The 11,899-nt window shown below is 40.5% G+C and overlaps 2 protein-coding genes across 2 annotated transcripts; one reads left to right on the top strand and one right to left on the bottom strand.

Moving 5' to 3' along the window:
• The first annotated feature begins 1,122 nt into the window (after positions 1-1,122).
• On the top strand, positions 1,123-4,984 carry LOC148192909 (uncharacterized). Its single transcript, XM_088097930.1, has 11 exons — positions 1,123-1,404; positions 1,489-1,614; positions 1,697-1,832; positions 3,122-3,629; positions 3,703-3,784; positions 3,860-3,949; positions 4,039-4,161; positions 4,240-4,368; positions 4,460-4,563; positions 4,648-4,738; positions 4,811-4,984. The coding sequence occupies exons 1-11, from the start codon at positions 1,123-1,125 to the stop codon at positions 4,910-4,912; spliced, it is 1,773 nt and encodes a 590-aa protein (XP_087954056.1). The 3' UTR covers positions 4,913-4,984.
• Positions 4,985-8,643: 3,659 nt separating this feature from the next.
• LOC148192910 (uncharacterized) lies at positions 8,644-9,789 on the bottom strand. Its single transcript, XM_088099743.1, has 3 exons — positions 9,373-9,789; positions 9,167-9,289; positions 8,644-9,081 (listed from the first exon to the last, which is right to left on the bottom strand). The coding sequence occupies exons 1-3, from the start codon at positions 9,643-9,645 to the stop codon at positions 8,659-8,661; spliced, it is 819 nt and encodes a 272-aa protein (XP_087955869.1). The 5' UTR covers positions 9,646-9,789; the 3' UTR covers positions 8,644-8,658.
• Between the last annotated feature and the right edge of the window lie 2,110 nt (positions 9,790-11,899).

The raw sequence follows: 11,899 nt of genomic DNA on the forward strand, positions 1-11,899 counted from the left end.
AGACAGTTCCTTTCAGCAAATTTACGTGTCGCTCTAACAAGATAAATAATAGAGTCATGGTCACAATGCTGCGTCGTCACTGCTTTATCCTATATCAGCACCCTGTTCCTCTCTACCATGCGTTTTTATCATTTTTATTGGTATAAATAGATTTTTTGAGGGAATGGATATTTTTAATGGAAAATGTTATTCCAACAACTCTTTTTTAACACAGTTTTGACAACGTGCACGTGGCAGCTTGCCATTGGCTCAGTAATTTGAAAATGGAACAGAGAAGGGGTTACGGTCATAGGGGTATTTTGGGCTTTCCAAATTAAATTTTGACAAAATTTGGGTTTCGCGGTTTAGGGTGCCACAGACGTTCGTTCAGGGTTTCGTTCTTCTCGTTCGTTCAAGCCTTCTTCTTCAAAACGTGCGTTGAAGCTTCTTGTTCTTCTCGTTCGTTCTTCTCGTTCTTCTCGTTCGTTCTCTTGCCGTGTTCGAAGCTTCCATCCTCGGTTTCGTTCTCTCCTCCTTCTTCAAAAGGTGCGTTGAAACCCTTACATTTTGGTGTAAGTAAAAATGGGCGAGCCCTGACATTGTGTTTTACTCTGTGTTTTTGGTTTTCATTAAGTTGAATGATATAACTGAGTGTGGAATGTTGTCTTGTTAGGGCCGTTGCAATGGAAGGGAAAAAAGCAAGTGTAAGAAAAAAATTAAATTTTTTGTTTATATATTATTTAATTATCTTACGGATTGTAGTTAGTAATAAATTTTTATGTTTTTTTTTTGTAGTGGCGACTTCTTATTTCGATGGATTCATCGATCATAATTGAAATGAATCGTTTACTCCGACAGTGTCATGTGGATCGGATTAGGATGACACCATTTATGTGGTGTGTGAATATTAATAACCCTGTGGAGGTGAATTTAAAATTATTGAAGGTTATGGTTAGCAGGTGGGTTGGAAATGATAACAGTTTTAGAGTTAGTCAAAAGTTGGTGCCCTTTAGAGTTGTTGATGTGTTGATGAGCTTAGGTTTAGAAATAGGTGGTTTAGAGATTCCCTTTGATGAAGTAGTTGGTGGATTGGTTGGTGAAATGTTCCAATCAAAAACCATCAGTTTGAAGGACTTGACAGACATGTTTAATGTCATTGTTCATGATAAAAACATTGAAGTCGATGTAGTGTGTAGGTTATATATATTAGTTTGTTTGGTTGTTTTCTATTTCCCTAGGAAATCAAGGCATGTTTGTAACATGCCTTTTGGAGTGTTAGATGACTTAGACCGTTTGTGTGTATATGATTGGTGCACCGGTGTACATAAACACATTGTAGAGAATTTAAATAAATGTAAGAAGAAAATTATGGGAGCAGGTATCCCCCAGTCAGTCACTCTCAGTGGCAATGTGGCAGTCTTGCAGGTAATATGATATGTAGTTCACTATTTTGATGTAGTGCAGAACATTGTGAATTATGTTTGATGAAATAATTTTATGATATTTTAGGCTTGGGCGGTTGAGAGACTCTCTTTGCATGGTCATCCTTCGCACCGGTTTTTCCCGCGCATAATGAGATGGTTCCCGTTTAAATCAAGGACCGAAAAAATTGAAAATATTTTTATGACCGGAGATGTAAGTGTTTTGTTTTTCGTTATTTTGTATGTTAAAATGGATTGTGTATTTTGTCTGAATTTGTTGTGTGCTATTGGTGCAGTTAAATATGGAGTGGTATATACGAAATGAAGATCGTCATAGGCCGGAAATCAGTGCAGCTTTCAACTTGGATGACGAAGGATCCTTGGGTGAAGGATCCAAGGTTGACAAAGACGATGATGAAGAAGAAAGCTCTGATGATGGGAAGCACCAAAATATGATGTCACAAACTTGTTTCACAATCGGCAAGTATGACCGAATCGTTCAAGTAATAAAACTTGGTAAGACCAAGTATCGTTCTTCCCAAAGGACTCACGGCCTAGTTTAGTTATGTGGTTTCTTGATTAACTAAGACTTATGAACGAAATATTTGGGTTTTAAATGCAAGACAGAAAATAAACATGTATGCATGAATTGATCAATGGCAAAGATAAAAGATAAACACTTTCAATGGAATATATGAATGAATATGTTGTTGGGGGTCAATTTCATCTCATCCACTCTCATATATTTTAGGAATTCAACATTCAAATCATCATTGTTAATGCCACTCACTAATGTACCATTCTAGATGGCTTCTCCCTAATCAAATAGTTCATACAATTCCTAGCATTCCTAATGATTAGTTCATTACCGCAGGAGCTTAAGGCAACCAATATAATATTGTCAGTAAAATATTGGGAGAAATTCCCCGGATCTAGATTTCCCCGTACGTGTCCGTATCAACAAAACCAATAATCATGCATTAGAATGAGTTAAACAATGCAAGCATTGAGCAAAGAGGAAAAACCCTAACTAATGATGAAAAGAAAGCATATGTCTTAATTCAAAGATGTATTCAACAAATCCATATATGAGAGCTTCAAGAGATTACATTGATTCCCCAACAAACATACAAGGTTTAGTTCACCATATTCATGGTGAACCTAGATGAATAACAATGAAAGTATGAAAGAATAAACCCAATAAAGGTGAAGAGGTAGCCTGAGCATCCAAGATCCTCCTTCAAAGGGGTGGAAGAGAGAGTGTTTGCCTCGTTTCTGCCAAAGATCCCTAACTAAAGGACGTGCAAGCCCTTAAATACTAATCTAGAGTTACAAAAGATTATAAAAGTCCAAGCCCAAAAAGTGCCGCTCAGCGCCATTTACCGCTCAGCGGTGGTTACGCGTCTTCTTTCTTCCCCTCAGCGGCCAACGCCACCTCTTGAGTGCCGCTCAGCGGTAGTTTGCCGCTGAGCGGTGCCTTCGACTTCTCTTTTTGCACTCTTTCTTGTCTTTTCTAATGTCCTCTCTCTCATTCTTCACTTCTTTCACCAAATTCACCTCAAAACCTGCACAAAAACACTCAAATCAAGCATAAACCTGTCCAGCTCTCTTATTTCTGAAAATATAAACAAAATGCATGATTTCAAGCTAGTTTCTAAGTCTAAAGGTTGCTTTTAGTATCACTTTTAAGCATGAAAATAACAGTTTTTCAACTGTTATCAATGACGGGGCATGGGAAGCAGGTGCGGAGGAGAGATTGAGGAAAAATAACGAACATATCAGAGCATTGAATGCCAAGATTGGAGTTTTGACTAGGGAGCTATTTGAAATTTATCAAACTCCAAACTTTTTTGAAGAAGATGCATGTGCCACTGATGAAGAGGTTGGGGGTGGAGTTGGAGGTGAGGATAATGCTGAAGTTGGGGGAGAAGAAGAAGGTGATGGACATGGAGTTGGAGGTGAGGAGAATGCTGAAGTTGGGGGAGAAGAAGAAGGTTATGGAAATGAAGTTGATGACCCCCTAGGTGCACATGCTGAAGTAAGAGGGGATGATGAAACTGTTGGTAACATTAATTTTATTGAAATAGAAGACGATGCTGATGAAGGAGAACCAGAGGTGGTGCCATTGGCTATACCCCCATTGCGGAGTTTTGTTGGTGATCCAAGCACTAGTGTTGATGCAAACCAATTGTATACAGCAGTCAGCATCAGAGAGATGAACGTACACAGGTATGTGGTATGAATTGTAGTTGTGGTTGAGGAATATGTATTGTTTGTGATTGAGTAATATTTGTATGTTTAGGGTTGTAAGCGAGATAATTGGCCAAAGCTTGAGCACGACTTCAATTTACACTTTGGCCCCACTCAAATACGTTGATAACATGGTTAGTATTGTCACATTTGGTTGTGTTTCATGTTATAGTTTATTTTAGTAATGTGAAATTTTTTTTTTTGTGTAGGTGGTGTTATTTGCTTGTACGGTCTTTATGTACTTTGAGAAAAGGTTGTCCGGTGTTGTTAAGAGGTTTCATTTTAGTCCGTTATACTCGGTAAATAAAATTTGATATTGTGTCATATTTATGATTGAAGAAAGTATTTTTGATCGAATTTTTATTGATGATTTTGAAATTGTCCACAGCACCATATTCTTACAGATTATAGGAAACGTCCACAGAATCGCCATGTATTCACGCTTCATAACTATAACACTTATTTTCGTTCCGATCATTTTGGACTTGAAGAATTACCCACGGCGGACTTTGTGAGTAACCTTGAATTTCCAAATCTTGTCGACTTTTGGTTGTAAATGTGTTACTGAAATTGTTTATATTTTTTGTAGTTGTTTCTGCCATTTGTCCACGATGATCACTGGTGGTGTTATTCAGTGAAGTTGAGGTCAATGGAGATTTTTGTGATCGATTCATTGGGGAAGGGGATCAGAGACCGCAAAAGGATAGACACAGCCGTTGTAAGATTCGACATCTTTCATTGTTGATTACCGTGTGATTATGACATAACCCTGCATTGTTTAAGTATTTATTGTTTTTGTTAACTGGTAGGCTAAAAATATGGCACGGTTTTTTTGCATCCTGATGAATATACCGGAAGGTAGTATTGCTCCTTTGACAATTAAACAAGCAAATATCCCATCCCAACCAAACTTGTAAGTTTCTTGAACTGTAGTGCCGGACGATATTGTGATGTATATGGGCAAAAGTAATATGATGTTGTGGGTATATTATTTCAGACATGATTGTGGAGTAATAATGTTGAAAGCAATGGAAATCTGGGATGGAGATGAAAAATACAACGGGAAAAGCATGCCTGAATATACAACTGTAAGTTGGAACTGTGTGTTTGATAATATTGTTGTATGTCCTGGTTTGTAATGTGGAAAATGTTGGTTTCAGGCGGAGCTGCTTGGGATTAGAAAGCAATATGTGTGTGACTGGATCCTGGACAACGAGAACACTAGCAGAATGGAAGCCCTACATCTATACGGCATTGTCTAGGATTGCTAAGAAATTATCAAATTTTGACATGTATAAGATGTTCAAATATGTACCTAATGTTATTTGACAATTTTGACATGTATAAGATGTGGAAATATGTACCTAATGTTATTTGACAATGTACAGTATGTGTTTGTAATAAGAATAGTGGTTGGATTTCGAAATGAATTGTTTTTACTTTGCGTTTGTGTTTGTTATAATGACAAAATTAGTGATTGAAAAATGAACGCAGCATTATAATAAAAATTTGAAAAGTACGAGAGCATTTTCACTAAAATTAATCGTAATTAATGCGAAGGATTTGATCAATTTCCGAGTGGGGAGATGGGTGTTGGTGATTGATGTGAACGCAAGAAGGTTGGAGTTACCCGTGATGAGTAGGGGGACTAAGTAGTGCAAGGAATGAGTGAGACTGCTGAAAAAAAGCTCTGGTAATCGTTTACAGGACCCCTGTAAACGATTACCCGAGAGAAATTGCCCATTTGTACAGAAAGTCCAACACAGGTACTCAGTCAGGTGAACACAGGTCACCATTCGAAAAAAAACTGATTGTTATGGTAATCTGCACCTGTCTGAGGCTGGTGCAGGTGTTGCAATGGTGGGAGAGGGTGGGTGGTGATGTGATGTGAGTCCAAGGAGGCTGGGGAGACCCCCCATGAGTTGGTGGAGCAACCTGTGCAAGGAATGAGTGAGAGTGTTCAAAAAGGGCTCTGGTAATCGTTTACAGCACCCCTGTAAACGATTACCCGAGAGAAATTGGGAATTTGTACAGAAAGTCCAACACAGGTACTCAGTCAGATGAACACAGGTCACCATTGGCAAAAAAACTGACTTTTAGGCACTTCTGCACCTGTCTGAGGCCTGTGCAGGTGTTCCAGTGGTGGGAGAGGGTGGATGGTGATGTGATGTGAGTCCAAGGAGGCTGGGGAGACCCCCCATGAGTTGGTGGAGCAACCTGTGCAAGGAATGAGTGAGAGTGTTCAAAAAGGGCTCTGGTAATCGTTTACAGCACCCCTGTAAACGATTACCCGAGAGAAATTGGGAATTTGTACAGAAAGTCCAACACAGGTACTCAGTCAGGTGAACACAGGTCACCATTGGCAAAAAAACTGACTTTTAGGCACTTCTGCACCTGTCTGAGGCCTGTGCAGGTGTTCCAGTGGTGGGAGAGGGTGGATGGTGATGTGATGTGAGTCCAAGGAGGCTGGGGAGACCCCCCATGAGTTGGTGGAGCAACCTGTGCAAGGAATGAGTGAGAGTGTTCAAAAAGGGCTCTGGTAATCGTTTACAGCACCCCTGTAAACGATTACCCGAGAGAAATTGGGAATTTGTACAGAAAGTCCAACACAGGTACTCAGTCAGATGAACACAGGTCACCATTGGAAGAAAAAGTGACTTTTAGGCACTTCTGCACCTGTCTAAGGCCTGTGCAGGTGTTCCAGTGGTGGGAGAGGGTGGATGGTGATGTGATGTGAGTCCAAGGAGGCTGGGGAGACCCCCCATGAGTTGGTGGAGCAACATGTGCAAGGAATGAGTGAGAGTGTTCAAAAAGGGCTCTGGTAATCGTTTACAGCACCCCTGTAAACGATTACCCGAGAGAAATTGGGAATTTGTACAGAAAGTCCAACACAGGTACTCAGTCAGATGAACACAGGTCACCATTGGAAGAAAAAGTGACTTTTAGGCACTTCTGCAAGTGTCTGAGGCCTGTGCAGGTGTTCCAGTGGTGGGAGAGGGTGGATGGTGATGTGATGTGAGGCCAAGGAGTGTGGGGTGACCCCTCTTGAGTTGGAGGAGCAAGCTGTGCAAGGAATGAGTGAGACTGCTGAAAAAAGGGGCTGGTAATCGTTTACAGGACCCCTGTAAACGATTACCCGAGAGAAATTTGGAATTTGTACAGAAAGTCCAACACAGGTACTCAGTCAGGTGAACACAGGTCACCATTGGCAAAAAAAGTGACTTTTAGGCACTGCTGCACCTGTCTGAGGCCTGTGCAGGTGTTCCAGTGGTGGGAGAGGGTGGATGGTGATGTGATGTGAGGCCAAGGAGTGTGGGGTGACCCCTCATGAGTTGGAGGAGCAAGCTGTGCAAGGAATGAGTGAGACTGCTGAAAAAAGGGGCTGGTAATCGTTTACAGGACCCCTGTAAACGATTACCCGAGAGAAATTGGGAATTTGTACAGAAAGTCCAACACAGGTACTCAGTCAGGTGAACACAGGTCACCATGGGCAAAAAAAGTGACTTTTAGGCACTTCTGCACCTGTCTGAGGCCTGTGCAGGTGTTCTAGTGGTGGGAGAGGGTGGATGGTGATGTGATGTGAGGCCAAGGAGTGTGGGGTGACCCCTCATGAGTTGGAGGAGCAAGCTGTGCAAGGAATGAGTGAGACTGCTGAAAAAAGGGGCTGGTAATCGTTTACAGGACCCCTGTAAACGATTACCCGAGAGAAATTTGGAATTTGTACAGAAAGTCCAACACAGGTACTCAGTCAGGTGAACACAGGTCACCATTGGCAAAAAAAGTGACTTTTAGGCACTGCTGCACCTGTCTGAGGCCTGTGCAGGTGTTCCAGTGGTGGGAGAGGGTGGATGGTGATGTGATGTGAGGCCAAGGAGTGTGGGGTGACCCGTCATGAGTTGGAGGAGCAAGCTGTGCAAGGAATGAGTGAGACTGCTGAAAAAAGGGGCTGGTAATCGTTTACAGGACCCCTGTAAACGATTACCCGAGAGAAATTGGGAATTTGTACAGAAAGTCCAACACAGGTACTCAGTCAGGTGAACACAGGTCACCATTGGCAAAAAAAGTGACTTTTAGGCACTTCTGCACCTGTCTGAGGCCTGTGCAGGTGTTCCAGTGGTGGGAGAGGGTGGATGGTGATGTGATGTGAGGCCAAGGAGTGTGGGGTGACCCCTCATGAGTTGGAGGAGCAAGCTGTGCAAGGAATGAGTGAGACTGCTGAAAAAAGGGGCTGGTAATCGTTTACAGGACCCCTGTAAACGATTACCCGAGAGAAATTCGGAATTTGTACAGAAAGTCCAACACAGGTTAAATTTCTCTCGGGTAATCGTTTACAGGGGTGCTGTAAACGATTACCAGCCCCTTTTTTCAGCAGTCTCACTCATTCCTTGCACAGGTTGCTCCACCAACTCATGGGGGGTCTCCCCACCCTCCTTGGCCTCACATCACATCACCATCCACCCTCTCCCACCACTGGAACACCTGCACAGGCCTCAGACACTTGCAGAAGTGCCTAAAAGTCACTTTTTCTTCCAATGGTGACCTGTGTTCATCTGACTGAGTACCTGTGTTGGACTTTCTGTACAAATTCCCAATTTCTTTCGGGTAATCGTTTACAGGGGTGCTGTAAACGATTACCAGAACCCTTTTTGAACACTCTCACTCATTCCTTGCACAGGTTGCTCCACCAACTCATGGGGGGTCTCCCCAGCCTCCTTGGACTCACATCACATCACATGTTACTCAAAATGACCACTCAAACACCATGTTACAAACAAGCCTGCAACTTAGAAGACAAAAAAAATTACGACATTCTGAAATCGACAAACCCACAACTCATAATAACAATGGTATTGAATAGATAAAATATGAGACCAATTCAAACCAAAACTCAAATTTTATTTCATTGAACCAAATCGGATACATTGAACATTGTTTTCTTAATCTATTTACAATGATTACAATTTTCATTACTTTCCAAATAACATTTTCAATCAACTAAATACACAGATCACTCATTTTTTATTCTAAGCGCTACGGTCCCGGTGTATGGAGTCCTAAGTGCTCTTCCCTTGTAACGCCTTCGTGATCCAACCCTAACATACGTCTTCAAAGGTTGTTTATTTCCGTCAATGTCAGTAGGGGATACAAAACCAGTGTTCACAGATGGTTCTGTACGAGGCACACTTTGTCCAACGTCATCTTTATTTTGCATTCTTGCCTTCTCTTCAGCCAATTGTGCCTCCAAAGTTGCAACCCTCCTTTTAAGTTCTTCAATTAGAAATTCTTGTTCCTCTAAGGCACGCATAAAAGTTTCTCTGCGAGCTCTTTTTTGTTTCTTCTTTCCTCTTGGTTTAGCATCCTTTCTTTTAGGTGTTGGTCTGTATTCCTCCTTATCCTTCGTTGAAGGACCACCATAAACATCGTCAACAACCTGAAATTTAACAACACATTACACATTACACAACTTTGGTCAATATATGAAAACATAACAAAACTTTCGATAACAAACAACTTACCAAACCTGTCTCCATACACCGTTTAACGAACTTGTCTCCAACACTTATATTCATCCAATGCAATATTCGTGGAAATTTATCAATAGGACCTTTTGGTGGAACAAACAGCTCAAAAAACCATACCTACGACAAATAAATCATCTTAACTTGTAACAGACTTAATTCAAATAACATTTTAAGTAAGTACATCAAATACTATTAATTACCTGCAGCATGTACACACAACCGTTGACGTAAACGTTTGAAATACCTTTTCCTTTCTTCAAGCCTTGAGAAGCTTTGCACAAACTATGTAACAGAAAACGATAAACTAGACTACCCCAACAATAACTACCCAAAGCACTTAAGTTGTCAACAACATTAAACATTACGGGAAACACTTTCCCGCTACGTTTTGGAAATAAAATCTCACTTATCCCTACCAGGAGGTAAAGGCTACAAAAATGAGAACAAGGAATCTTCTTCTTTTGTTTTCGCATTAGAATTTTGTATATTGAATTCAATTCCTTTGTTCCTTTGCCTATGTATTTCACACATTCACTATTGCCCAGCTCTTCCTTTAAGTTAATGTTTGCACCATCTGTACTCAGTCCCAACCCTAAATAAATATCATTTTCATTTATATTCAATACTTTATTCCCAACTATAAAACCACTACTACAGTCGTCCCACTTACCCAATAACTCACTCACTATATTTCTACCTACTTTAACATTGACATTCACATCTAAAAACCAAGCAAATGGAGTTGTCGCAATCAATGATCGATGCTCCTTTGTTAAGCGTTCGTTCAAAGTACATATATACTTTGTCGAAAAACAGTGACGAACACTCAACTGCATAAACCAAAATCAAATCATCAAAACAACGAAACCCAATAACCCAAGCACCACAACACAACGATACGAACCCCAAACATTAACCCAAATCAAATAACCATGCTACGTGATGCCCAAACCGAATAACCAAGCTACGACATCGAATGGAAAACCACTTACCTTAGTCGTCGGACAATCGTCACCGGAACTTCCCATTACGCACGATAACAGGAGACCAAACTGGCCGGAGACAACAGGATGCAAATGGAACGAAGCGAGACGAAACGCGACCTTCGTCCTCTCAAGAGAACGGACCTTTTGCAATGGAACAGAGAAAGGGAAAGGCAATGGAACAGAGAAAGGGAAAGGCAATGGAACAGAGAAAGGGAAAGGGGTATTTTAGGATTTGCACTCAAAATAAGGGTTACGGTCATAGGTTTTAAAAAAAAAAAAAAATTTATACAAACCAATGAGGTGGCGACACGTGGCGTTTTCAAAAGAGTGTTAAAAATCTGTTGTTGGAATATCGCGGTCCATTTTTAATTGAGTTTCTGTATAAAACTTTTGTTTTATTACATATCTAAAATTTTGTTCTTTTTAATCATGGTTCTTATTTAAAAATTATTTATTTTTGTTCAATCATTATTTTGCTGGGTGAAGTTGACGTGTTTATGTCCGGTTAGTTTATTGCGTTTAATTTAAAGGTTTAATCATTCACTAAGTCCCTATTTTCGCATGGAATCTCAATTTCGTCCCTTTCTTTCTGAAAATATCAATTGGGTCCCAATTTTATGAAAATTGCAACAAATCGATCCTTTCCGTTAAATTGGCTGGACGGCGTTAAAAAAATTGCTGAGTGGATGCTGTGATGACGAACGAACGCTCGTCCACCAGCGAACGAACGTTCGTTCACCAACGAACGAACGCTCGTTCACCAGCGAACGAACGCTCGTCCACCAGCGAACGAACGCTCGTGGACCTCTTACTACTGAACGACCGTTCGTTCCACACTGGACGACCGTTCGTTCGATGGTCGACGAGCGTTCGTTCGCTGGTGGACGAACGTTCGTTCGCTGGTGAACGAGCGTTCGTTCGCTGGTGGACGAGCGTTCGTTCGTCATCTCAGCATCCACTCATAAATTTTTTTAACGCCGTTTGACAGTATTTAACGGAAAGGATCGATTTGTTGCAATTTTCATAAAATTGGGACCCAATTGATATTTTCAGAAAGAAAGGGACGAAATTGAGATTCCATGCGAAAATAGGGACTTAGTGAATGATTAAACCTAATTTAAAAAAGTCAATGTCGCGGACTAGGAGCAATCCACGTCAAACGACATCTTAAACGTAAGCAATTCAATTTCAGAGGGCAATTTTCTAACCTCGAGTAGAGTTGCAGCGACTGAAGAGGTAGTAATTGTGGAGCAGAAATTTTAAAAAATATTACATGATTATTATTTTAATATTTTAAAGATTACTTTAAGAAGTAACAAACTTTCTAGGTTTCAATGCAATCCCTAATTAGTTCTAGGTTTCTTTCAGTGCTTGAAGGCACAAACTTTCTTCTCATGCAAGCTTTTAAATCATGCCAATCACGTATGGAGGACTTTCTACCTTTCCTAACATGATATTGTCTTTCATCCCACCACTCACTTGCATGCTTTTCTAACTTAAAGAGATATATGCTAAGGACATAATATTCACTCTCTTCATAAAACCAAGGATTTATTTTATCAATTTCTTTTTTCCAAGCTAGGTATGTTAATGCACCTATGTCTTTACCAAAGAATGGAAGATTCCTAGCTTGTTTAAACATGTCATCAACATTATCTAACCTAGAAGACCTATATGAACTATAACAAGACATCTTTGTTTTTAAAAGTTTTCTTTGTGTGAAAGGTATACAAGATTCACA

This window comes from Vigna umbellata, chromosome 9, assembly GCF_029865625.1.
Source record: "Vigna umbellata cultivar VRB3 chromosome 9, Vumbellata_1.0, whole genome shotgun sequence".
NCBI classification, from domain to species: Eukaryota; Viridiplantae; Streptophyta; class Magnoliopsida; order Fabales; family Fabaceae; genus Vigna; species Vigna umbellata.